The 26,463-nt window shown below is 40.8% G+C and overlaps 1 protein-coding gene across 1 annotated transcript in view; it reads left to right on the forward strand.

Annotated features, from left to right (window-relative positions):
* The window catches only part of PTH2R (parathyroid hormone 2 receptor), a 1,294,618-nt gene that overhangs the window by 1,206,923 nt on the left and 61,232 nt on the right, over window positions 1–26,463 (forward strand). Inside the window, exon 11 of the mRNA XM_044075404.1 lies at window positions 3,800–3,841. Within this exon, the coding sequence (XP_043931339.1) occupies window positions 3,800–3,841 (42 nt within the window). The remainder of the gene's footprint in view (window positions 1–3,799; window positions 3,842–26,463) is intronic.

A 26,463-nucleotide genomic window follows, 5' to 3' on the forward strand; every position in this document is an offset into this window, starting at 1 on the left:
TAATTACTCTGGATGTCTTCACCACCACCCCCAACCAAGGAAACCACAATGAAAAACTTTTCTGTAGCAAACTTCACCTTACTTAAGTCAGAGGTAGTAAGTTTCACAGCCCCCACGCTAAAGGATAACAGTGTCCAAGATGCAGGAACCTTTACAAATGCACTCTATGAGCACCTACAAGGATGCACGGATCATGCCATCCCTAGCAAAACCAAGACTCACTCCCCTAAGAGAAGGAAACCAGTGTGGTGGACCCCTGCCATAAACAGTCTACACAATAGAAGGAAGAAACTAGTTCAGAAAAAAATCAAATCCCAAGAAGGAAAGACATCCCTGAACAGTATCAGTAATAAACTAAGGTCCCTCATAAAATCATTCATGGTTAACTTCAAAGAAAAATAGCCAAGGATTGAAAAGATATCCACAAAGCCTTCTTTAGCTATGTCAAGAATCTAAGTGGCATCTCGCAGATATGCTCTGAGCTAGTGCAAAATAGCTCAGAATATACTGAACCTGCTGATATTGCCAACATCTTGGCAGATAGATTCAGTGCAAACTTCATCCCCCCCTCTCACCCCCAAAAAGGCCCACAACAATACTGGAAAAGTGTAGTGTCCTGGAAATCACAGACGCACAGGTGAAAACAGCCCTTTCAAAAGCCAAAAGCACAGCGCTAATGGGGACATATGGTGTCCCATGCTGTGTCTTACACAAAGTACAGAACAAACTAACCCCCCACCTAAACACACTGCTCAACCTCAGCCTCTCCACAGACTATGTGCCCATATAATGGCGCACAACAATTGTTATTCTGCTCCACAAAGGAGGGGCCACAACTGACCCTGGTAACTATCGCCCCATAAGCCTGACTAGCCTGGTCTGCAAGGCTATGGAGCGTATCATCATGGAACTCATTAACAAAGACTTTGGGAACCTCCAAACACTTGACCTGACCCAGTTCAGCTTTGTTAAGGGCAGATCATGCCTACTAAACCTGGTTGACTTCTTCGAGACAGTCACCAAGGCCATAGATGAAGGGAAGATGTGTATCATATGAAGATGATGATTAATGAAACATATAAATGATGCTTTAAAGTATGTGATTTAGAGCTGGTTGAAACTCTGAGAAATGGAACCTGGCATAATGCTTAAGAAAGGTTGCAATGTCGAATTTTCAAGCAAAAGAAATGGAACTATTGCAGGGACAGACTGATATGCCTATAAGAATGAATTAATCTTGCTTTGAAGGTCTTCATATTAACTCTGCTGTTCACCATTAGAAGAAGTGCATTTCTTGATGAAGGGACTAACTTTGTCTCATAAATTATTCCTAACTAGGTTTGTGGACTAGGCCTAAGATCATATTCATCCACAAGCTAGGCCGAAGACACAGTTATGTAACAACGGAGTTATAGTTTAAGAACTTAATGGGTGTAACAATAACATTATTCCTAACTAGGTATGTGGACTAGGCCTAAGACCATGTTCATCCACAAACTAGGCTGAAGGCACAGGTAAGCAACAACAGATTTATAGTTTAACAACTTAATGGGTGTAACAATAGCATTATTCCTAATTAGGTATGTGGACTAGGCCTAAGGCCATGACTAGGCTTAAGACCATGTTCATCCACAAACTAGGCAGAAGGCACAGTTAAGTAACAACAGATTTATAGTTTAACAACTTAAGGGGTGTAAGAATAACAGAGAAGAATTAGCCAGCTCTGTGGCACAGAGGATAATGCACTAACCTTTGCCCAAGTGACTGGAGTTTGACCACTGGCTTGGGGGTGCCTTTTGGAGCTGGTTTGGTGGAAGAAGAACAAGAATGCAATGTCCAATTCACTTCTTTCGGGGGGGGGTGTGTCGACAACAGGGCCATAATGAGAGCTGTTACTGCCTGAAGTCACCAGATGGCAGGCAAAATAACAAAAAAATGAGTTACAAACATAAAATAAGCAGATTCTTCATGCAAAAAAAAAAAAAAAGAAAATGGAAAAAACTAATAATCTTTTACAATGCATAATATATATATATATATATATATATATATATATATATATATATATATATATATATATATATATATATATATATATATATATATATATATATATATGGCAGCCATGGTGGTGCTGCAGTTAGCGTTTCCGCCTCACAGCAAGAGGTTCTCCAATTCGATCCTTGGCTGGGGTGCCTTCTGTGCGGAGTCTGCATGTCTTCCCTGTGGTCGTGTAGGTTTCCTCCTTGTGCACCGGTTTCCTCCCACATCCCAAAGACATGCTGTAGGTGGACTGGACACTCTAAACTGGCCCTAGGTGTGAGTGTGTGCGTGTGTGTGCCTTCTGTGGAAGGTTGGGCGCCGGGCTGTCAACTCGGCACCGTAAAAACTCCACTGCCAATCATGAGCGGACAGGTGATCTGGTGTGGTGACCCCTAACCGGGAAAAAGCCAAAAGAAGAAGAAGATATATATATATATATATATATATATATATATATATATATATATATATATATATACAGATATATCTAGATATATATTCCATGCCTGGAGAGATTAATATCTGAGAGACCTTTACTTTTATGGGGAACATAGTAGTGTTTCATCTCTGTCCAACGCTGAAAATAAGCTGCCATGGTGTAGGATGATACAATGATGCTTGTATTTAGGTCTTAGAAGAACATGGTTTAGGGGACTTTAGACCAAGTTAAAATGTTTGAGGTAGCCTGTGGTGACTAACATACTCTTGTATGAGTCTCATTGGCCTATATTGGTTATGTGCTTAATAAATCATTTTATTATTTCTCACATTTTGCATGCTTAATAAATCATTTTATTATTTCTCACATTTTGCATTTTTTGCCATGGGATTACTGAATATAAGTACTACTTGTTTCCTTTCTGATTTCAAAAACAGTGTTAACCATACTGATGTTAATGCACAGAAAATAACTTGCTTTTAGTCCCACACTGTCTTCACTGTGTGTTTCTTTGGAACTCCTATTGGTATATGTGTCACTCATAAGCTAGTGAAAATAAAAATGCCTGCTGTATCATGAATAGTGGAGCTCCTACAGACATGTAATTGCAGAAGATTAGCAGTCTTATTCAAACATAGGCTATACACTTTACCACCGTCATGCACATGTAACAAAGATGTATTGTTGAGAAAGCAACATTCCTGAATTGCTGATTTTTAATATAAATTGTACAATGCAAAACTATGCCCTTTCAGTAGTAGTAGTACATAATCAATTTTCTTACTCTTATTTGCTGTGTTAAAAAGACACAATAGCTTCAAAATGTGTCAGGCACTTAGTGGAGTATGGGTTTCAATATTTTTTTCTGAGAACCCCAGCAGACTCCAAAGAAACATTAATTAGATATGCATTTATTTAACAACTGTTAAAGGGGCAGGTGGTCTGGTTTGAAGATCTGTTTATGCTAAGGTCCAAGACTTTAAACAAGTACAGCATAAATTACATGAAAAAATACAACAGTTCATGTCATAGCAGAAATACCAGTAAAGGAGGATCATACCATTGTACATAAGTTAGTATAAATACTAGTAAAGGAGGATCATGCCATTGTACATAAGTTAGTGTAAAACAACATAAACAGAAAGATCATACCTTTGTACATAAGTTGGTGAAAACAACATAAACAGAGGAAGATCATGCAGTTTTACATGCCATAGAGCAGAGTAACAATAGATTGCTTAGCATGTTTCAAAAATGAAAGCATTGATCTATTTTATGATACTACATTTACATTCTGTGTTTTTTTTTTTCTTGCAGGGCTTTTTTATCTCTATTATCTACTGCTACTGTAATGGAGAGGTAAGAAGTCTAATTCTATTAGCGTCACAAGATTTTGAAGTGAGCAAAACAGGAAAGAACATGCTAACTGATTCAACCATTTGCATTTTGTCAATGAGAAAACTGCAAAGTTCTGTCACAGCTATGACATGCCATAAAGTCAGAATAAAAGATTTATAGTTAAAGCAAAGATATGATGTACTTGTAGCTAGGATAATTTTTCCTTTAAGGCTGATTACGTGATTTTCTGCCCACAAAACACAAATTTTACAAGAAAAGGTAATAATTATTCAATGATGTGCACACTGGTTGGGCAAACCAATGAACATGCCTCTTGTAAATCCAGCCTTACTCATACCATAAAGTTCATCTGTCTGTTGCATCTGCTACAGCCACCATCTTATGTTCTCCACAAGTGGTAAGGCTACCATCTTCTCCATAAGAGGAAAGAAAAACATTCAAGAACATTGTGGAAGACAAACGTCCATCTTCCTCATGTGCACCCACATTCTCACACAGAAAAACTGAGACGAGAGAAAATATTAAAATTTTTGAACTCGGTCCTCATAGTTTCACAGGAGTCAGCACATTTCTTCATACAGGATACATGCATACTCCAAGTCCCTAAAAAGTAGCACAAACTACATTTATAATAACATACTGTGCAAGAAGCAGCATATACATTTCCCGCATAAGTGCAGTACATTAGGAAGCTGACCCCAGAGGCAGAAGATCGCAGAAAGGAAAAGCTTAAAGTAGTGGTTCAGTGATACAGTACCATTATTTAAAAAAATAATCTTTTTATTTTGTTTCTTTTTGTTTAAATAATGAAATTGTATAATAGCAATGATTTGCCCCCGGATTCACAAATCCCCCGTGTAAGACTAAATAAGTCTTACTCGGAGACTGCAGTTGAACGGTATGATGTCAGCGTGCCATGAATATTCATGAGGGCACGCTGACTCCACTCCAAGTCTAACACGGACCGGGCATGTCCGACTGCCGAGCAGTCTAAAGGTCCACGCCCCTGCAAGTGTCTGAAATGTAAAATGTCAACACACAAGAGCGAGACCGCTCAAATGTCCATGTACCCAACACCACACTCCCTGACATTGTAAACCCCCAGCACAGTTATAAAAAGTAAAACATTACATTTTTTTTTCTAATTCCCGATATAGCTGTCCGTATTTGTGCATGTGTGCATGGGTGTGCCCATTGCTTAGCTGCAGTTAGCAATCTCGACATGGGAGAGCATAATAAGGAATGTTTATGCAAGTTACGCCAAATAGCAATAGCATAGTGATAGAGCCTTAGCACAAAGAGGAGGCATTCACAGTTTGAGTTCCACCACTCCCCTTCCTATTTTATGTTTTAAATTAGAATATGAAATAATTTCTGACATATATGATTAATATTTTACTAAAAAGCATTGAAATGGCCTATGTATCAGTGAACAAAATGTATATTTGTAAAGGATCCTGACATATAATTGCCCGCAGTTAAGCAACGCTTTACCCAGCGCAATATAGTTGCCCATAGTTAAGCAGCACTTTACCTAGCTCAGTATAGTTGCCCATAGTTAAGCAGCGCTTTACCCAGTGCAATGTAGTTGCCCATAGCTAAATAGTGCTTTACCCAGCGCAATTGGTTTGCGTGGAGGTACGCGCCACTCCAACCAGCGCACAGTCGGGCAACGTGGAGCAATGTAGAGCAAAGGTGCCTAAACACAGCCACACCCCTTAGCCTGTCTGGACAGTAGTAAAATAAAATGCAATGACAAGGTTCGAACCCAGGACACTGTGCACCATAATCAAAGTACTGAACCACTAAACCATGAAAGCTTAAGATAAACAGCCACTGTTAACATACATATATTTATAAATGGTAGATTAACTATTGCTATGCAGGTCTGCAGTCAGCCGAGAATTTTCAAAAACAGCCAATCACAAAAAAGTGCGGGAAATGCGGCATATTTAAGCCCCATAGGCAGGAATACTCACCATAACTGATTGTAGCTCCCATCTGCAGTTAGAATGGCTGGTGCTGGAGAGGGTACATGCTTTAGAGCACAATGCTGGGGCATCGAGGAGTCGAAATACATGGTTTGGCTCCTTGTCCACCATCATGAGTCAAGACTCCTGCAGGGCCAGTTCCAAGGGACGGAGTACAAAGCAGAGGCTTGGAACCGGTTAGCTCATGACCTCACCAGTGTCACAGGCATTCCTTGGACTGGTGAGTAGGTCAGTCACCACCATGCAGACCTGAAGAGATGGAAGCAGGACCTACTGAACCAATGGATACAGGAGGCCCGTGGGATGCAAGATGCCCCACAACTGAGTAGGTAGCCATGGAATGCAGTATGTACGACATGCTAATTTATTCTATATAATGGATAGGTATGTCTCAATATCCCTTCATTTACTTCACAGCTGCAGGTGTCCGTGCTGCGAATCAGCAAGCCTATGCAGATAGGCTACTAAGGCTGCACCACCAGGCAGGTTAGTAATTATTCTGCATGTATTGTTATATAAAATAGGTGAGAGAGACTGAAAGTGTTGTAGCCCAATAATGCAGCCATAAAATGCCCTGAATAATTCCTCTGCATGTACTGTTATATAAAATAAGTCAGAGAGCCAGAAAAAGAGTGTAGTAACCCATTAAGAAAGGTAAAATATGTCCGGAATAATATCTCTGCATGTACTGTCATATAAAATAAGTGAGCGAGCCTGAAAAAGAGTGTTCTAACCTATTAATAAAGGTATAATATGTCTTGAATATGTATGCCATATGCACTGCAATATCAAATAAAGGAGACAGCCTGTTGAAAAGTGTGCAATATAATTAATAAAGGTATAAACCCTGGAGTGTGTTTGTGTCATTTACTTTGAAATGTTGTTGTACCCTTGCATTATACAAATAGTACTGTTTTAATAAGTGCTGGCAACCCACAGTTGGGCAGTCCCATCTAAAGTGGTTGATGGAAGTGCCAGTAGCTGTGAAGCATATATACAGTCCTCAACAGTCAGTTACAGGCTGGCATGCATAAGTAAATCTGGCACACGAGTAGCTCGTTAATTTATTCCCCAGAAATGTGAGTGTGCTACACGAAATGCAGGGTTCTGTACAAATTTAACTGAAAATGTCATGTGAACACATCCAGATATGTAGATAAAGAAATATAAATAAAATCAATAAATATGTAGCAGTATCATCTGCATCTTGGACAGTTAGCATGTCAGATATAGGTCAGGTATATCATGAACTAGCCAAACCCATTACACAACTTAATTTATGTTGGCAAGTGTAATAATACATGTAGGGGATATACACCTGCAGTCAATAGGAATGTAGTGTAGACTAAAAGTACTTATAAGATGTTAATTGAGGTTTCTTTCTACACCCTACTGTATGTGCATAAACAATGCAATTCCACACCTCAATGGGTATGTCTAATATCAAAACATTTGTTGGGACATATGTCCTATCGTTCTATAAATATCTGCATTCACTTTGATACATGTGCCCTGTTCAAACACCACAATCATGGTGGCCTGTTGCCACCAATCATCCCTGCATGTTGCTGGAATGTCCACTGTCATTCAATATATGCATGTGTTATGCTTGCTGTTCAACTGTTGGAACCTTGGTGTGTTGGGTTAATGGGAATATTACTGCATGCTGTTACAACTAATTTGGAATGCTGTTGTTTATGTTGTAATTAAACACACCTAATCACAGAACGTATGGGAAGGCCGGTCCCATCGGACCCACCTGTCCCTCCTCAGCTGGCGAGTGCACCTGGCGCCAGCAGGTCCGGTGCCCAGCCCGGGCTCCCCTCCTCCGTTGGTCCTGTGCCACCTTCGGGTGGAAGCACTGCAGAGGATGGGGCTCATCCCACCCATGCAAGCGTGGGTGAAGAAGGGCCACCTGTCACCCTTTGAAGGGTCCGGGTTGTGGTGCGTAGGGAGATCCAGTGTTCAGTCGCTGATCCCCTACGCCAGCTCGAGGCAAGAGTGGCGCATCTCATGGGTGAGCCTGCCTGTCCTACGCAGCCCCCAGCACAGCCACACTCAGGGCTGTGAAGGTGCAGTGGTGACTGCCCATGGGTGGGGATCTCAGTTCCACTGTTACCATCTGTGGGCTCATGGGCTTGCGATTTCCAAACATTCGTCCCCGTCAATTGTGTTCACCCACCCCATGTGTCATACACCGCCCCTGTATGCGTCTTGTTTGTCTTGTCTGTTTACCTCCCCAACCTACCTCCCCAAATATACCTACTTCCTCTACCTCACTTTCCACTCTCACCTAAAAAAAAAAAGGGCAATCTGTACCCACAAAAAAATTACGCCCCATACATAGCTGCCCATTTCGCTCACATGTCTGCTGGACATGTAAACTGATAATTATAATTGGCAATACAACATACTTTGTTGTCCTCACCCCTCTGCCAGGGGTGGAAGGTTTCAAATTTCACTCCAAATTTATTGCATATGCACAGCTGTTGCTGGTAAAGAAATGGGAAGCTATGGACCTTCCCTACACCAGTCCTGCACATCCCGAGCTTGTTTTCCTACTGTCTTTCCCTCTTTGAGCCCCCTTTTTCACCACTTTCCTATCTCCCCATTTTCTTTTCTTTCAAAGAAATTAGCGCGGGGGTTAGCGGGAGTAAGCACTTCTAAGCTGTAGTTAGCAGGTTTGAGTGAGTGTCCGCATGTGTGCGCTTAGCTAAGCTTCGCTAAGCATCACACAAAGCAGCGCAAACCCACTTACAACTGCTTAAAAGTGCCTTAGTCACTCTATGTCAGGGCCCTTGTTTTGCTCAGCAGCAAAATAAAACACCTCTGTCAGTCTCAAACCCCAGACCTTGGACACACTAGACTGCATGAAGTACCACTAAGCCACAGCAGATATACAATAACTTGGTGCTGAAATAAATATATCATGCATTACAATGAGTGATTGTAAAGTAAAAATAGGAAGGCCATAACACAAAGCTTGTTCTGTGGATCTTTACCAGCAATTGTTGTGGAATTGCATTACATGAGTGTGATATGAGAAGCAGCCATTCAAGCAGCAAATAATGTTACAGAGGCACTTTACAACCCCCATGCAGTATCATAGCAGGACAAACAGTGGCATATCTGATTAGGGCAGAGGCCATACTTCCTAACTGTGACTACTTTTCAAGGATGTCCCTAATTGTGAAACATATTTTAGCTGTGTCCCTCTGAATCCCTCTGAAAAGTACTGACATCAGTCAGAAAGGTGGGGTATTACACAATGAATACTGACAATAATAACAGTAGACAACGCTTGTACTTAATAAAAGGAGTACTAATCCATATGCACTGCTTCACTCAAGTCTACACTTACAGCCTCTATTATGTGTAAGGTGTACCTTTTAACTACCTATCCCTGACTCCATGCAAAGATGTATCTGAGTGTTTCATAGGCCTGGCAGAGGCACAAACACACAGGCATATCAGCTATTCTGCTGTTACACACTCTGCAAATAGCTTTGTTAGGACTTCCACAAGCATACCCTTATGTAGGTGTACAACACAGAAATACCAAAGGATGTAGCCATGTACTGGTAGAAACTGACTGTAACAATGCCATTGTACCAGTCCTGAAAACACCTGTGAGTTGCACAGACAAAGAATAACAGTGTAACTTCTGGCTACCATCTGGATAGGTTCACAGTTGGGAACTATGCAGACAGACCACCTGCCTTGATAAACTAATAGGTACACACCAATCCTTTAAGTCCAGTAAGATAACATTCACACAATAATACATAATGCTCTCTGTATGTCAGCAGCCCCCCACAATTAAAATATACTTGTGTGTTTAGGGTCTACCAAGGATGTAGGTAGGCATACTCAGTACTGGAATTGTCCAGTTGTCCTGAGAACCCTGTGCTAATGTCAACAATAAAAAACACAAACCCTGCAGAAGTGAGTATATTAATATTCACAGTATAACAATTCACAAACAGTTCATGTGCCAAAAGAATACTTCTCAATAACTACTTTTGTATGGCAGTTAATTATATGAGTAGAAAAGAAAGTACATAGTTACATAAATGTTATGTAAGCATTTGTAGGGGTGAGTTAAACTCTACACTGATAGCTCTGTACTGGAAGTGGCAACAGTCAGGTCTAAGTGCAACATGTACATCACTGTCTACACCTCTAGCTTCAGATATAAGTATATCAACCTTCTGACTTGCACAACAGTGTCCACAGCAAACAAGCATGGGCCCCACTCTGGAAATCTGAAAGGGCTACACCTACATACCTTAGCAATTTATAGCATTGGGCTGCTATGACAGTGAGTAGTGCAATTACCACACAGCAGGCTGTATGCATTTAACAAATGCTGGGCACCAATTGGTGCAGAGGGCATCACATGCACATGCGCAGATACCTATAAAAGCAGACTGTACTTGCAATCATTACATTGCACGTGTCAGAGACTATAGAACTCCTAGAGAGTAGTGACAACATATATTACTTAATAAAGAAATATTTAATTAAGTAAAAAAATATATATACTTAATTACTAACTAAAAATATTAATTAAGAAAAAAAAATACTTAATTAATAACCAAAAATAAAACTTAAGTAAAACACTTTACTTAATAAATAAAAAAAAAAAGTTGTCAAAGCATACACAGATGTACCTGAAAGTGACAAACAGGTATGTAGCAGATATGTAGTTACCGGCAAGTAGTAGATGTTTATGAATAGTACTGTACATACTCTGAAACATGCATATGTGGCAGCAGTAGGTATGTATGCACTGATGCCATGCATAACTACTGCCATGGACAAATTAGTGTGTAGCTGTGTGCAGTGGGACATAACTGTGACATATGTAGCCCAGCATTATATGTCAAACATCTGAACATGTTATCTATGGTCTGTACAGTACTGCGTATAATGGCAGTTTGGGGAGTAGTGCAAACACCTATATAAACTTGGATGTGACAGAGTAAGACATGCATGATAGTCACATAATGTGTAGCTTAGCATTGGCAACTGCTGTACCAGGCTAGTATAGTAATGTAGCATTTGCAGCTATATATACTCCCTGTACTATTACTGTATGCACACATGTGACAACTGTCCATGTTGTAGCAAGGCCCAACAGGTCATCCATGAGGTGTACAGACTTACAACAGTGTGGACCTTGTGTGTGTATGGCACACACATATGGAGAGATATTTATGTGTCTGACATATTAGCATCTGAACATGTGCATAGAGAAAGGGACAACTGTTTGTGAAGGGTGGACATTTATATGTTGGTGCAGGTTGTTATGTGCATATTTATATTAGGTTGTAGTGTGTGGCAAACAAGACAGCATACAGTGCTGGCATATGACATGCAGTGTTTAAATGCTGTGGGTATGATTTGTTAGGTATTTAGTCTTCCAGACAGGGGGTCCTGCTAAAGATACATGGGCTGAGAATACCTTCCATGCATTCTGCACAAGACTAGGCAATATCATTACATAACTGTATCCCTCTCAACCTTTGCATAATGGATATTCCCACCATGAAAGGTGGACTGTATATGTGCCTATATGTATATCTATATGTACACCAATGGATGTTCATATGTATGCTCAAGCTCAATGTTGTAAACGTATTGCCATCCCTTTTGTTAAAAACCCTGTACCCATGAACTACCACATAGGTGGTAGTCTACTCAACACCGAAAGTGTGATAAGAGACTATGGGACACAGGTGGACAGTAGTATCCCTTTTGATAATCTCAGTGCCACACTACTCATGTAAACTGTGTACGGTCCACATGCCATCAGAAAAGATGTGTCGTCCATGGAATAAGAGGTCAGTGTTCCACTCTACTCATCAGTCATAACACCCATCATAGAGTACAATGGCCCTGTTGGTATGTACCTCAGAAGACATCCACAGCAACTGTAGATGCCAGACACATACCTCACAAAGAGTATTACCAGACTCAAACAGATGCCCTATGCAGACTGTCTTACAAAACCACAGCTACACTGTGTCACATACCGCCTTCCCAGAGGCAACCTCTGCCTAATATACAAAGCTATAATCAAAATGCCATGGGGACCTTGCTCCAGTCAAAGAAATTGCGTAAAACGAAACCAATGTCCTGAACGCAATTTTATTAAAAGTAGACAGCGTTTTCGCCACAGCCTCTGCCGTGGCTTCTTCAGAGAATAGTTTTATAAAAGTGTAATATGCATGCTCTTATTTATATTATATTGACAACGAAATACAGGAAATGATGTCAGCATTGCAACAGCACAATCGCGAGGACAGCAACACACAAGTACATTACTCCCTTAAGTAAACAGTCCTGAAAAATAATCCAAAGTAACAGTATGGTCAGTCCAGACCTACAAGCAATAAGCTTGTGGTCGGCGTCCAATGTAGAAATACAATGTAAATAACCAATTACATGAGAAGAATACATGCATATGTCGATCAATAAAATGGCATGTACTTATTATTAGAAACTCATGTTTAAATATAAAAAATGGCTAAAAAAACGCCAAAATGGTCCAAGTCCTATTACAGCAAAGTTGTAAAAATGTATTATAATTATTTTAAAAGGTCAGAAACTTAATTAACAATATTAGTATAAGGAATTTTAATTAAAAAAGTGTATATATAATAAGTATGAGTTACCATTGCACGAAATTATAAAAACAATTTATTAGATGTTCGTGTATATGTGAACCAAAAAATTAAAAAAAAAATTTTTTTAAAAGTCTTTACCCTTAAAAAATCATCTCATATGGCTGTCTGAAATAAGAAATAAGGGTAATAGAAATATATGTATTTTCTTCAAACCTTATCTTAAATAGCTCCTTAACTTTAATACAGCCGAAATATTGCAATTTTCATTTAGGCCTGGATGCTTAAAAGCATCCAGCCTAAGTTGCCACTCCAATTCACGATTCTCCAGAATTAGTGAGTAAGGACCCCCTCGGGTTTTAGTTTCTACTTGGTCAATGGCCATAAAGGAAAAACTATGGCCTGGGTTAAGAACTACATGTTTAGCTAATGCATTCACATCTTTCTTGTTTTTAATTACATACATGTGTTCGTAAACATGATCACGAAACCTACGGTCCATTTTGCCTATGTAGAAAGCAAAACAACAGTCACAAAAGGCAATGTAAATGATGGATCTACTTTCACAATTTAAGGGGAACCTAATAAGATATTTCTTGTCCCTGATAGCAAACGTTTCTCCTGCCTTAACCTTGTGGCACCAGTTACAAAATCCACAGGGATACATGCCAGTCCTTTTATTGAAAAATTGGCTTGTAAAGTCCCTTTGTAAAAGTTCCTTGAGGTTGTTTCCTCTTTTAAAAACAAAATTGGGAGAAAAACCTAATTTCCCTACCAAACTCGAATTGTTGGATATAAATTGCCAATTTTTTCGTATTATAGTCATGATGTCTTTGGAATTCATACTATAAGTGATGACAAAACTTAATGAGAAGTCCCGTGGTACATCACGACTTAAAAGGGTAGAAGTGAATCCTAAATCGCCTTCTAAAATAGAAGGTTTCTCAATGGGAGATGATGCATCACTAGTAGTCAATACTTGGCATAAAATAGGTTTGTAAAAACCATTCATCCTTTTAGAAACAACCTCTGAAATCAATTCATCCAGTAAGTAGTGCGGGTAACCCCTATTAAGGAACATGTCCTTTAATAGATCACATTCCGCACGGAAATCCAACAATGTACTGCACATTCTTCCCGCTCTAACAAGTTGGCCCTTTACTATGGATCGTTTTTGTTTAAAGGGATGGTTGCTGGAAAAATGGAGGAAAGAGTTGCAGTACGTTGGTTTTCTGTAAATACTTGAGATGAAGACCAAGTTGTTAGTGTCCTTTGACAGTTTCACGTCTAAATAATCAATTTCAGAAACAGAAAAATTAGACGTGAATTTTAAAAAAATTGTTGTTTTGTTCAAATTGTCAACAAGCTCAAAAGCCTCAGACCTGCTCCCCTTGAATAGAAAGAACATGTCGTCTAAGAATCTTGTGTAGAATGTGACTAGACGTGTAAATTCGGGAGAAGGGTGAAGGAAATACTTCTCCCAATATCCCATAAAGAAGTTTGCAACGGAGGCTCCACAAGGGGAGCCCATTGCCACTCCTTGCTTCTGCAGGAAATACTGCTTGTCGAAGATAAAAAAGTTTGATGACAGGACAATGTCTAAAAGTTCTGTAACAAGATCAATCTCATTTCTAACGGCGCCAAAATCATGGAGTAAAAGGCCTATCCATTCAGAAGCCTCCTGGTGGGGAATCGAGGTGTATAAGTCTATCACATCGACAGTGAGAAAGTTAATCTCACTGTCGAATGGTACATTATTGATACCCTCCAAAAATGACCAAGAGTCTTTACAGACACTTGGGATAGACTTAATGTATTTGGACAAGATGTTATCTATGAGTTTAGCACAAGGATACGTCATAGATGACCTACCATCTATGAGTGCTCTCATTGGTGGATTGTTGATGTCCTTGTGGATTTTCGGTATGCCAAACATCACAGGGATTTTTGGCAAAGTAATGTCTATATAATTATAAACATCAATATCAATTTTGCCTTCCAAGAATAAATCACGGAAGTAACCCCTAATTCTGTTGTATGCGCCATGAATTTCATTGATAGATGACACAGAGTAAGCAGTAGATTCCAAAACAGAAAGCATTCTCTCCTTATAGGAGTGGTCATCCAATAGAACCAACCCCCCACCCTTGTCAGGCTTAATAAGCCTGACTGTTGAACGGCAAAGTTGGTCTAAAAGAAGTAGTTGTTCCTTGGTGGTATTGAAACTAGCGTTTGTCCCTTTCTTATATGTATCCGAAAGAAGTTGCCTGAAGTCAACTTCACAAACGTTCTCAAAAAGTTGGAGAGACGCATGAAGGGGTGGGTTGAAAACGCTTGGAAGTTTCAAGGGATGTCTAAGCACAGGCTCCTCGTTGTCAAAAAGGAGTTTAAGGTTTAACTTACAGACAGAACACTTCAGATCGATGATGTCCTTAGAGATATTACCGTATCTACTAGGGACAAAAGTGTAACCATAGGCCAAGAGCTCAACAAGCTCCTCATTAAGAGATAATTGGGAAAAATTATAAATTTTAAAATCACCCTTTTTGTTAGTAATTATCGTTGGATATACTGGGTCCTCAGGGGAGTGAGTAGAAACAACTTCATTCACAAAATCTACACCACTAATGTTATAGGAACTTGAATTTATCTGTTCCGGTTCCTCTTCCTGTTGGTGTACTGGTAGTTGTTTCGCTGGCCTAAAAAATTGTTACCATTGCCTTTTTTCTGGTTAGTTTCATTTTGTCCTGAATTTATGGCCTTAAGGCCCTTAATTCTGTTACTACGTCTAGGTCCCACCTGCTCGTCGTCTGGTATATCATCTTCTATATCAGTTTCCTCCCTAAAGATGGTCGCTGGAGGATCAGCATGATCAGAATTGTCCCTAGTGAGTTGTTTAGTGTCAGTGTATTGAAGTCTAGGGTATGCGCTATCATTCTTGTAAGCTAACCTATCCCTAACCAGTTTTTTTATTTTTATTAACCTTCAATTTAATTAGAAGTGTATCAATACTGGTTAGGATACGGTTGTAGTCAAACCTATACCGTGAAAAGTTTAAGTTAAGCTTAATCTCCTTATCTAAGGAGTCAATTTCATTAACCAATGTTGTTATTTGGTTAGTATAATGTTTGACTATAAGTTCAAGGAGCTGCTTCCCTTGTTGTTGAAAAAGATTCTTTAAGTCAGTGTAAAAAAGAGTATCCCTAAGTAAACCCGATGGGGAGAAACTACTCCGTAACCCCTTAGGGATTAAATTTTCATTTATGCACTGTTTAAAGTATGCTGCTTCAAGTTGAACTTTTTTTAACCTAAGCAACTTATTGTCAAACTTGGTGGTATGTGTGTCACAGGATATAAGTGCATATCTAGTAACATGTATAGTGTAGTACAGCAGTATCCCACCTATAGTGATGAATATGCACATATGTTACTGAGGGGTTTGCTATCAACAAGTAGCGTGGCGTACTGGTAGTACTGTAACTGTACTTTGCATTCATTTCAATGGATGACAAATGTCTGCATGCGTTAGCTTCATATACACCTCCTGTGGCTAGGTGGTGCATTGTGTCACATACAGTATGCCATGTACTGTTGTATAGTCTTACATACCATACTGGTTTCACTTTGTTGCTTTGCAGAACATGGTTTGGTATATAGTATGTACCAGACACTGTCAGACAGTTGTGGGCTGAGCAGTGATATGTGGTATTAAAAGTGTGTATCTACTGACAGCCAATAGGTTGCTATATATGGCATTTCATTGATGTCTCTACTTTAGAATGTTAAGTGTGCCAAATGACTTGCTCACCATTACTGTTTTATTGTCTTCCAGGGACATGTCTCACAACATAAAACCTGCGTATTCCCCTGAGGAGGAGGAAGTCATCCTAGATGCCCTGATACAACATCACAACCTGCTGTTCTCCAGAACAAGCCAAGACCAGAATGGGCGCACTGCACTGTGGCAGGATGTTGTCCGTCAGGTGAATGATGTAGGCATGCATAACTGGTCTTATGAGCAGGTACACCATCACTGCAGTGATTTAATCAGACGTGTCCGGCAGCATGCCTCTGATGTCCACAGACAACAGCTTGCCACAGGTGGTGGTGCAGCAACACATCCACCCCTCACCAGAGTGGAAGAGCTGCTCCTCAGCATGGTGGCTCCTGGCCAGCCAGTACAACAGACATGTGTCATCATGGAGGCCGGAGTCACCCAGCACGTCGACTCAGAGTGTGCAGGTAACATGGCATATCTGTAGACTATGGTTAGCTCAATTGTTAGAACATGCATTTATCAGATGTGTACTATGTATTCAGTAGATGTGGAGCCTGGTGTCATGCAATACTGATAATTTGGAACATAATCTGTATGCCTGTGACTGTCACCTCTTGTACTACTGTAAAATTGCAAACACACAGCAGCAATGCCATAGTTGTTGACACTGACAAATTGACACTGACAAACTGTCTCATACCCTTGTAGGTCCCTCTGGTGTGATAGCAAGACAGCAGACCTATGCTGGTGAGTGTTCTACATTTAATATAGCATATAACATGTGAATGTCATAGGAGAGTTGTAGGCCATATACACATGTAAAACACCTACACATAATGCATGCTCTGCATGTTCTCTGTGGGACTATGCACATCCCAGTAACATGAGTAGCTGCCTCAAACACATGCAATACACAGAGCATCCCAACCAATTGTGGTACACTGTAGTGGACATTGTATAGGCAGAGTCAATACACATGCACACAACATACACCACATTGTCATATGCAGTAAGTGTTAATATGATACACATGGCATATGTAGACACCTGCTGTAAGGTCATACTCCAGTATCTCAAATGTCATCAACACAGCACACATACTATACCTGAGGGGTAGAGGCCTATCATGGGGCAGTGTGACACGCTTCCAACACACAACACATTCATGTTAGGCAATGCTCCCTATTGAACACCTTACATAGCCATGTAACAACTGGCTGTGAAATGGTTAATGTAGCCAAAGTGGTGCAGGTCAGGTACAGCAAAATAGTTGTCAGAGTGGCATACATTAATGGCCTTGAGTGACCACATGATGCTGCCTGATGATGGCTCATGGTACTACACTACATCCAGTTACAGTAACTACAGTACTACACATAGCTTTCATTGCTATACACCTGACAGTTGTGTGCATCTGACCATGGCATGTATACCTATGAGTGATGGGGCACAGGACATTGTAAAGCATTTCAGACTTGCACAGCAATGTTGTGTCCATGTACACATTGTGTTCCAGGGTGAGGCCAATCATTGAACAACACACATGCATCAAAGACATGTATACTGTTATCAACAAGGACTCTCTACACTCGGACTGCATGCTGTTGAGCAACACACATCCTGCATGCTGACATGTGTGATAGGACTCTTTGGCTTGTGATACTGTACTCCACCATCAACCACTAATGAATATGTTCCGTATTGCTGTTGGTGTGTGTGTGTGTGTGTGTGTGTGTGTGTGTGTGTGTGTGTGTGTGCGTGTGAACTTGACTGAGTAGTGTATTTATGTGCATGTGTTTATGTGTGCATGTGTGCATGTGTTCATGTGTGCATGTGTTCATGTGTTCATGTGTTCGTGTGTGCATGTGTTCATGTGTTCATGTGTTCATGTGTGCATGTGTGCATGTGTTCATTTGTGCTAACATCCTGTACAGATGGTAAAGTGTGTTTCCTGTCTCCCTCTCACAGGTGCTGAGGTATTGTTGGATGAGTGCAACAGAGAACCTGAAGTCACTGCCACAAATAGTGGACATGATGATACATGTGTTGTGGCACAGGCAGGTTTGACAGGGTCTGTCATTGGTCCACCAATCGACAGTACACAGCTTTCCACCCCATCTATGTGCACATTCATACTGCCAATACATCCCTCAACACCAATGGCCTTAGCTGAGGAACAGCATACAGTAGGCATTGACCAGGATAGTGTGGTATCTATGGCACATGCAACCCCACACAGCAGCCATACCCAGACACCTGGAATGGTACCACATAGGCATATGTTCAGGGGTTCTCATGGGAGCCCCTGGCAGATGTGCCCCCACAGGTCTCACAACCTCAGGTATGTTCCAGGCTGTAATGCAGGCACAGGCACATATGGAACGGTACACCAGGCAGGGACTAAGGGCGCAGAGGGCTCATAACACCGCTATCAATGACAGTATCCGTGACCTTGCTGGTGCCATCTGTAATTACACTGAGGTCATTGATAGACGGAGGGAGACACTAGATGTCCTCCGCAATGTAATGTCCATGCACCAGGACAGTGCAGGATGGCTGAGATGTCGACGTGGACGTATGCCAGCAACATCATCTGCTGGCAGTCATCTCGGATGACACACAAGTCCCAGCCACTCCCATAGTGGCAGTACCAGCCCCAGCAATGTTGGGGCTGGGCTGTCAATAGACCATCCTAGATGACCACGTGCACGTGGCTCTGGCCAGTCCCAGTGGGGAAATGGGTCCAGTCGAAATCCCTCTGCCTCTGACAATAGTACCCAGTCTGGCTTAGTACCTGATACTGTCCGTGGCACCCCTGCCAGGCACAGGTACTGTGTCCATGGCTGGAGACAGTGATCGGTACAGTCTGGCAGGTACAGTCTGTGGCTGTCCCACAACCTCCTGTATTTGGCAGCCACAAGGTGGAACTGTGTGCATGCAGACACACACACATAAACTAAACACCTAGGGCTAACACATACACACACATTACATCAACACTGACCCATACTGTACTGTTGTCCCTCACACACACACACACACACACACACACACACACACACACACACACACACACACACACACACACACATGTCGATTGGATGTGTCATTGTTGGGCTCTGGCAGACCAATAACACACCCTGTGCATATGATGAAACTGTGCCACCTCCTGTCATCTGTGACATTGATGCAGGAACAGGCTAACATGGTGCTGATGCACAGGGTGACCTAATAGCAGTGTAGCAATGTTAGCATGTTGTCAACAGTAAAGTGTAGTGATATCCTTGTAGGTATATCTGAGCAGGCATGATGCATTAAAGCTATGATTATCAATGTAGTATTGTTTACACTAGTGTTAATTCCAAGAATGGATTGTCTGCCCATGTGCCACTTGGCTGATGTGTGTGGTACTGGCAGCATGTGTTGGTGAGTGGACGGTACGTGTGTGATGTGTGCAGTACAGATTTGCAGGTGTACATTTGTGAACATGGTGGAGGTGCACTGTCTGCATGTACGTGCATGGTGGACACATGGGAAGGGTGACATGCCCTGTATTACACAGTGTTAACACTTCATATTTCCTATTGGTGGCCAGTATGCATTTTACTACACATATGTTACAACTTGGGTACACATGTGTGTATGACATGGTTTGACACTATGCTGTGGGTGATGCTGTTAATATCGGTCATTGGTTTGCATTCTGGTAGTATACATAACCTCAACAGCCTGATTTTAACCAATCGTTAGATGATGTCTTGACAACTGACACACAGATGTAGGATACACAGTAGCATTTGAATCCTTCCGGTACTATACTATACCAGTAACCAGTGGTATTGACTGCAACACATTCCTGTGACCACTCCTGTTTGGCATGTGGCCGTCCTAGGTACAAGCAAACACACTAGGGATATGTCCATCCACATCTGGTAATGCATACAGTGGCCTACAATGCATTCTCCGAATGAGACACTTATCCTCCACAAGGGTATCATACAGACAGATACCCATTGACCACCCCATGCTGTGAAGCTATAAGCTAACTATAGCATAGGCATCCACATTTACTATACATAGTATCCTGACAGTACCACATTGGTAGTAGCCCACAACATGTAGCAGGGGTACCGATGTGTACATACAGTCACATGTGATGCCATCTGTCCTTTGGTATTTACATTTCCAAAGGTATGCTGATGTCCCTCAGTGTATCACATAAGCAATAAGGGGTCTGTATGCATATCCACAGAGTTGTTATAGACCTATAATGAATGCCCATTATTGACAGCCTGTGTTGTGTTTGAACATGTCTGAAATATACCCCAGGCATGAACCCTCACTCACACTATTCTATAGAAACTGTCATGGGTGTGTGTGACACAGATGACCTAGGCCACAGATCACTACAGTGGCTGGCCTAGTCACATACATACATATGTGACCTAATGCCTGAGAAGCAGCAGCACAAACTGTCAATGATAACAGATGTATTTGTGTAGAAAGTAGGCTTCACACCAATGAACTAATTGAGGTCACATGTACATATATGTCTTTGCCACACAGTTACCAATTGAGGTCACATGTACATATATGTATTTGCCACACAGATACCTGAAGTGTGCATTGCACATACTGTTGTTTTACTGATATGTCATACAGTAGTCAAAGCAAAACCCACAACACATTAATCAACAGTGTCTCACACACACACACACACACACACACACACACACACACACACACACACACACTCAGCAATTTCAGGATTCAAACCCCTACCAAACTATATTATGATACTAGAGAGATACGCATTAACACAATGCGCTATATGCTTTACTGGAAGTTTTCATTTCCACTGCTGTATTTGTGGGATACTGACATCATCAGACTTGCCAAAGAAGAATTTACCTCTTTTAATGTGTTTTCCTAGTCTCCAAAAAGGGAAATCCTTTCAAAGGAAATCACCCCCCCCACACACACACACACACTCAGCAATTGCAGGATTCCAACCCCTACCTAACTAGGTTATGATACTAGAGAGATACGCATTAACATGACACGCTATATGCTTTACTGGGAGTTTTCATTTCTACTGCTGTATACTGACATCATCAGACTTGCCAAAGAGCAATTTACCTCTTTTAATGTGTTTTCCCAGTCTCCAAAAAGGGCACTCCTCTCAAAGGAAATAACACAAACACCCCCAGCAATTGCAGGATTCAAACCCCTACCTAACTATGTTATGATACTAGAGAGATACAAATTAACACAATGCGCTATATGCTTTACTGGGGAATTTTGTTTCCAATGCTGTATTTGTGGGATACTGACATCATCAGACTTGCCAAAGTGGAATCTACTACTTTTAATGTGTTTCTAGTGTCCAAAAAGGGCACTCCTCTCAGAGGAAATCACACACACACACACTCAGCAATTGCAGGATTCAAACCCCTACCTAACTATGTTATGATACTAGAGAGATACGCATTAACATGACGTGCTATATGCTTTACTGGGTGGTTTCTTTTCTCCTGCTATATTTGTAGGATGCTGACATTATCAGACTGGACATGGTAATGTGTGTGCACTTTGTTTTATACAGTCCCAGGAATGAACCATGTGGGTCAGCAGGTGTTAACAGCTTGAACAGGACTCCACAATTCTTAGCTTGTGTGATCTATCTGTGGACAAATTGCCATTCCTTCATATGACAATACATATTTATGCACAGATTGTTGATTTTGTGGATACGACATGTGTCTGGGATGTTGATAAAGGGCTATTCAAAGTCTATGTGGGACGTGTGTAGCTCCTTTCAGTGATGTATGTCCTGGGTGGCTGCCTTGCAAACAGTTTAGCAGGTTTGGGAACCATGATCTGCCCATGAACATACCAAAGTTGGTAGGGTTATGTGTTTGTCGGCTTCCAATAGCTCTGGTTATGACTTCAATCATGATGGACTCTGTGGCCTTGCAGATCAGACTTCATAGGCTTATAGGACTACAGTTCCCATGGTCTGTTATGCACCAACACTTGTGGGGTGTGCCATATGTTGCTGTAACACATTCAACAGTTTTAGATCCTGTAGACAGGGTGAGGCTCAACAGACTGTTCAGGTGCAGGGTCTGTTTGTTCTGTAGTTCACTTATGACACATATAGGGAAACAATGTAATCAAATTGATGCCATGTTTTAGGCTTTGGGAGGGGCTGTTTACCCATTCTACATGTGATATCTCCTGGTATGATGATAGGGCCTTTTGTCAGTGGGAGGTGGGTATGTATGTATGGGGCTGTCTGACAGGATGTCGGCATTGTCAGTCAGGTACAGTTGGCCCTGACTCAGGACATAAATGAGTGTACATTGCTATTTATGATATAGCTGAAGGAAGTGTCATGGTTCTGTTTGGACTCCTTCGCAGATAATCATTCCAAAACACCGATAAACCTGAGCACTAAACCCCTGTTATACTCTTTTACACACTTAACACCCTACTGATCCTTTTTGATCAGTCAAAACAGTATTTCATCATAATATCCTGGCATGTCCAAAGGTCGGTTTCATGTGTACTCTCCAGTCCAGCTGGTGAATATGGGAATTTTGATGCAATGTTACAACTGCCTTATGTACACAGACAACACTCTCCTCCTCCCAACAAACTCAGATATATGTGAGAGCTGCAACTATATAGACAAATAGGAGGCTGAGCTCTCTCGACCCATGACTGGCACAGTCTATCAGGTGGTGAAGGTAACCACACACACCACAAATCCAGTCTCACATAGACTTATAGCGACAGCAAACAAAATACATTACCACACAAAAACATACTCGGAGGCTCTAAATAAAATATGCCTAAGCAGCAGAGACCTCCAAAGCAGACATACAAACAACTGCTACCCCACAATAATACCCACATATCACATAGTTCACAAAGTCAGTGTGCCACACAGTCACTGCCCTTAGGGCTAAACAACACACCTAATACACTTGTAATAGGTGACTCTATTATCAGACACACTGACGTCCCACTCACCAGGCTGAACAAGGAGAAGGTCACTTTGAGCTGTCTGTCGCATGCCAGGATCCGCCACATAACACATACTCTCAGGTCACTCCAAAGCAAGTACAAATATGGTTCCATCATTGTCCTTGCTTTTGTGAATGTCCTCACCTCAGACGTTCCTCCCTGGACTCCATGACAAGAGACATAGAGGAGCTCTCTGATCATGTAGCCCATGCCTGTATGACCCTGACCTTGTGTAGCATCTTACCGTCACCAAGAATGCTGGCACAGTATACAGACAAACTGATCAATTTTAACAGTTGGCTAACATATTGGTGTCATTCAAAGGGGATCCAGTGTCTTTCAGCCTGGGATGACATGCTTGACATGCCACTTAGCTTCACTATGGACTGCTTGCACCTGTCACCCTGGACTTTTGAATACTGGCTAAGGCTCTTGTCACCCCCATAGTGCCTTTTTTAGGCAAGGCTCAAAAGACAAACCCACCTCCATAGACAATACAAGGTAAAAGAAACTAAGGGTAATGCTGCTCACACCAGATGTCTAAACCTCAAAATGCACGTACTCAAGACTCTCCTCAATATGGAGAATGTCGATATCTGTGCAGTAACAGACACCTGGTTCAGGCTCCTGAAAGCACTCCAGCACTACCAGGTTATACTTCTTACCATGCTTTTCGGCCACAAGACTCGGACCGACCAACTAAAATAGGGGGAGTATCCATATACATCACAGATATACACACCTCCAGGTTAGTAGCACTGCACAAATCATCAGAGACCATCCATGTGCAACTAACAGTGGGTAAAACTGCCTTTCAGTTTGTAGCCTGCTACAGACCACCCTCCCAAACTCAGGAATCCCACTCAGCTTTCCTGGGAACATATGAAGGTCTCTCCAAACGCCATTCTATTGGGTGACTTCAACTACCCAAACATTGACTGGGAATACTACTCAAGCCCCAACACCCTCGCCCAACGGTTGCTAGAATTTATAAACTGCTCCAAGATCCACAAATCACACCAGCAAGTATGAAGTATTCTAAACGCAAAAATAATTTATTTGTCACACCAATACAGCGTTTTCGCCAATCAAAATCGAATAGCTTCCTCAGAGAGACGTGTAAAACATTAAAAATAACGGCGCTATTTATACATTGTAACAGCAAGCATGCTCCGTATGATATACGTCATTTCCTTGCCTTACGGCTTTTTTTTACTTATACATCTTAAAATAATCATAACATGTATGTAAAATCATTTTTAAAAACTCATTTAAAACCAGCAAGTTTGGCAGGGATGGTAATAAACTTTTCTATTAATACATACAACTCCTGCCATATAAAAACTCAACCGCAAAGGGCTAAAATACATTGTTGCTAAATTAATCAAATAACATAACAACTATACTAGGTGGCTATTACATTATTCAGTCACCTCCATGTATTCTTGCTCCAGTTAGATCCCAAAGTTACTTATATATATTATTCCTAAGATTTTAAAGTAATGTATGATATAATGTGTCTACAATTAGTAGTAACAATAATTTTTTTGGCCCCCCGATTTTTTTACATTGTTATTCACCTCACTACAATGTCCACACCAATAATAAACATTGGTGTGAGTACCTACACCTCATACATTAAATTTGTGGGACCAAAAATGAGTAAGTTGATTATTCAATTTACTCATTTTTCCACTTATACATGTTTTTTCTTTGTGGATTAATTGGTGTGTTAAAAATTCACATATTGTACCCAAAATACTACCCACTATAGGACATACCCAATTTATTGAGTTATCTAAGATAACTTTTCAGTTTTAACAGGCAAGAAATATTGCAATTATCATTTAAACCAGGGACGTGGGGGGGGTTGGTCATCTTGGATAATGTAGACTATATCCAAAAAATGCTTCATATTTTGGACAGTCCAGCTTACACCACTGCTTCCATTAACGAGATGAATAAGGCCTATTCTAGGAACAGGGGATACTTCCGTGACCTATTTTTGGCAGGGAAAATCGACAATGACACCTACCAATACATAGATATCACTACACCCAAGACCCCTGTTATCTTCGGAATTCCGAAGATCCACAAAGACCTTTACAACCCACCCATGAGAGCACTCATAGATGCAAGATCATCTATGACTTACCCATGTGCATGCCTAGTGGATAGAATCCTTTCCAAGTATATAAAAACAATCCCTCACATTTGTAAAGATTCCTGGGCGTTCCTTTCTGACATCAATGGACTCCAGTTTGACCCATTGTGGAACTTTCTTACCATCGATGTAGTAGATCTGTACACATCAATACCTCACTTGGAAGCCATTGAGTGGATAGGGAGTTTTTTGAAGGATTTAGAGGTCCCTAAAAATGAGATTGACACAGTAACGGACCTGTTAGATATAATATTAACATCCAATTTTTTTACATTTGGTAAAAAATACTTTTTGCAAACACAAGGCATAGCAATGGGTTCACCATGTGGCCCGTCAGTAGCAAACATATTTGTAGCATACTGGGAGAAGAAGTTCATTTTTGGGAACTCCAGTTATACAAATCAGGTAGTTTATTACACCAGATTCCTGGATGATATCTTTATGATATTTAAGGGGTCAGAACAGGAAGCAGTGGAACTCCTCACATATATGAATAATACAACCAGATTTTTTAGGTTCACACACAAATTTTCTACATCTAGTATGGACTATTTAGATGTTAAACTAGACAAGAATTTGGAAGATAGTTTATTAACCTCTTCAGTACATAGGAAAAAAACCTATTGTAACTCATTTCTTCACTACTCTAGCCAACACCCATACAAACAAAAACGTTCCATTATTAAAGGACAGTTGATTAGAGCTGTGAAGATGTGTAGTACTGAAGAGAGTTTCAACAGAGAATGTCAGCACCTCTACGATATGTTTAAAAATAGGTACTACCCTGAAGGGCTTATAAATGAGTTAATAGTGGAAGTGAGGAACAAGAGAGAGAACGGGTTTTATACACCATTGTTGAAAATTCATATTAGAAATGATAGAGAGGTGGCCATATGTACCCCTAATGTAGAAAATATGGATTTGGAACTTCCTTCAACACTAGCCTGTGAAGGAGCACGGAGTTATTCTTGTAGCTTCATTACAACATACAATATGGACTTTAAGGAAATTAGTTCCATTATTTACAA

The sequence above is a fragment of the Protopterus annectens genome, chromosome 6.part1, assembly GCF_019279795.1.
Source record: "Protopterus annectens isolate FY-2018-M chromosome 6.part1, PAN1.0, whole genome shotgun sequence".
In the NCBI taxonomy this organism is placed as follows: domain Eukaryota; kingdom Metazoa; phylum Chordata; order Ceratodontiformes; family Protopteridae; genus Protopterus; species Protopterus annectens.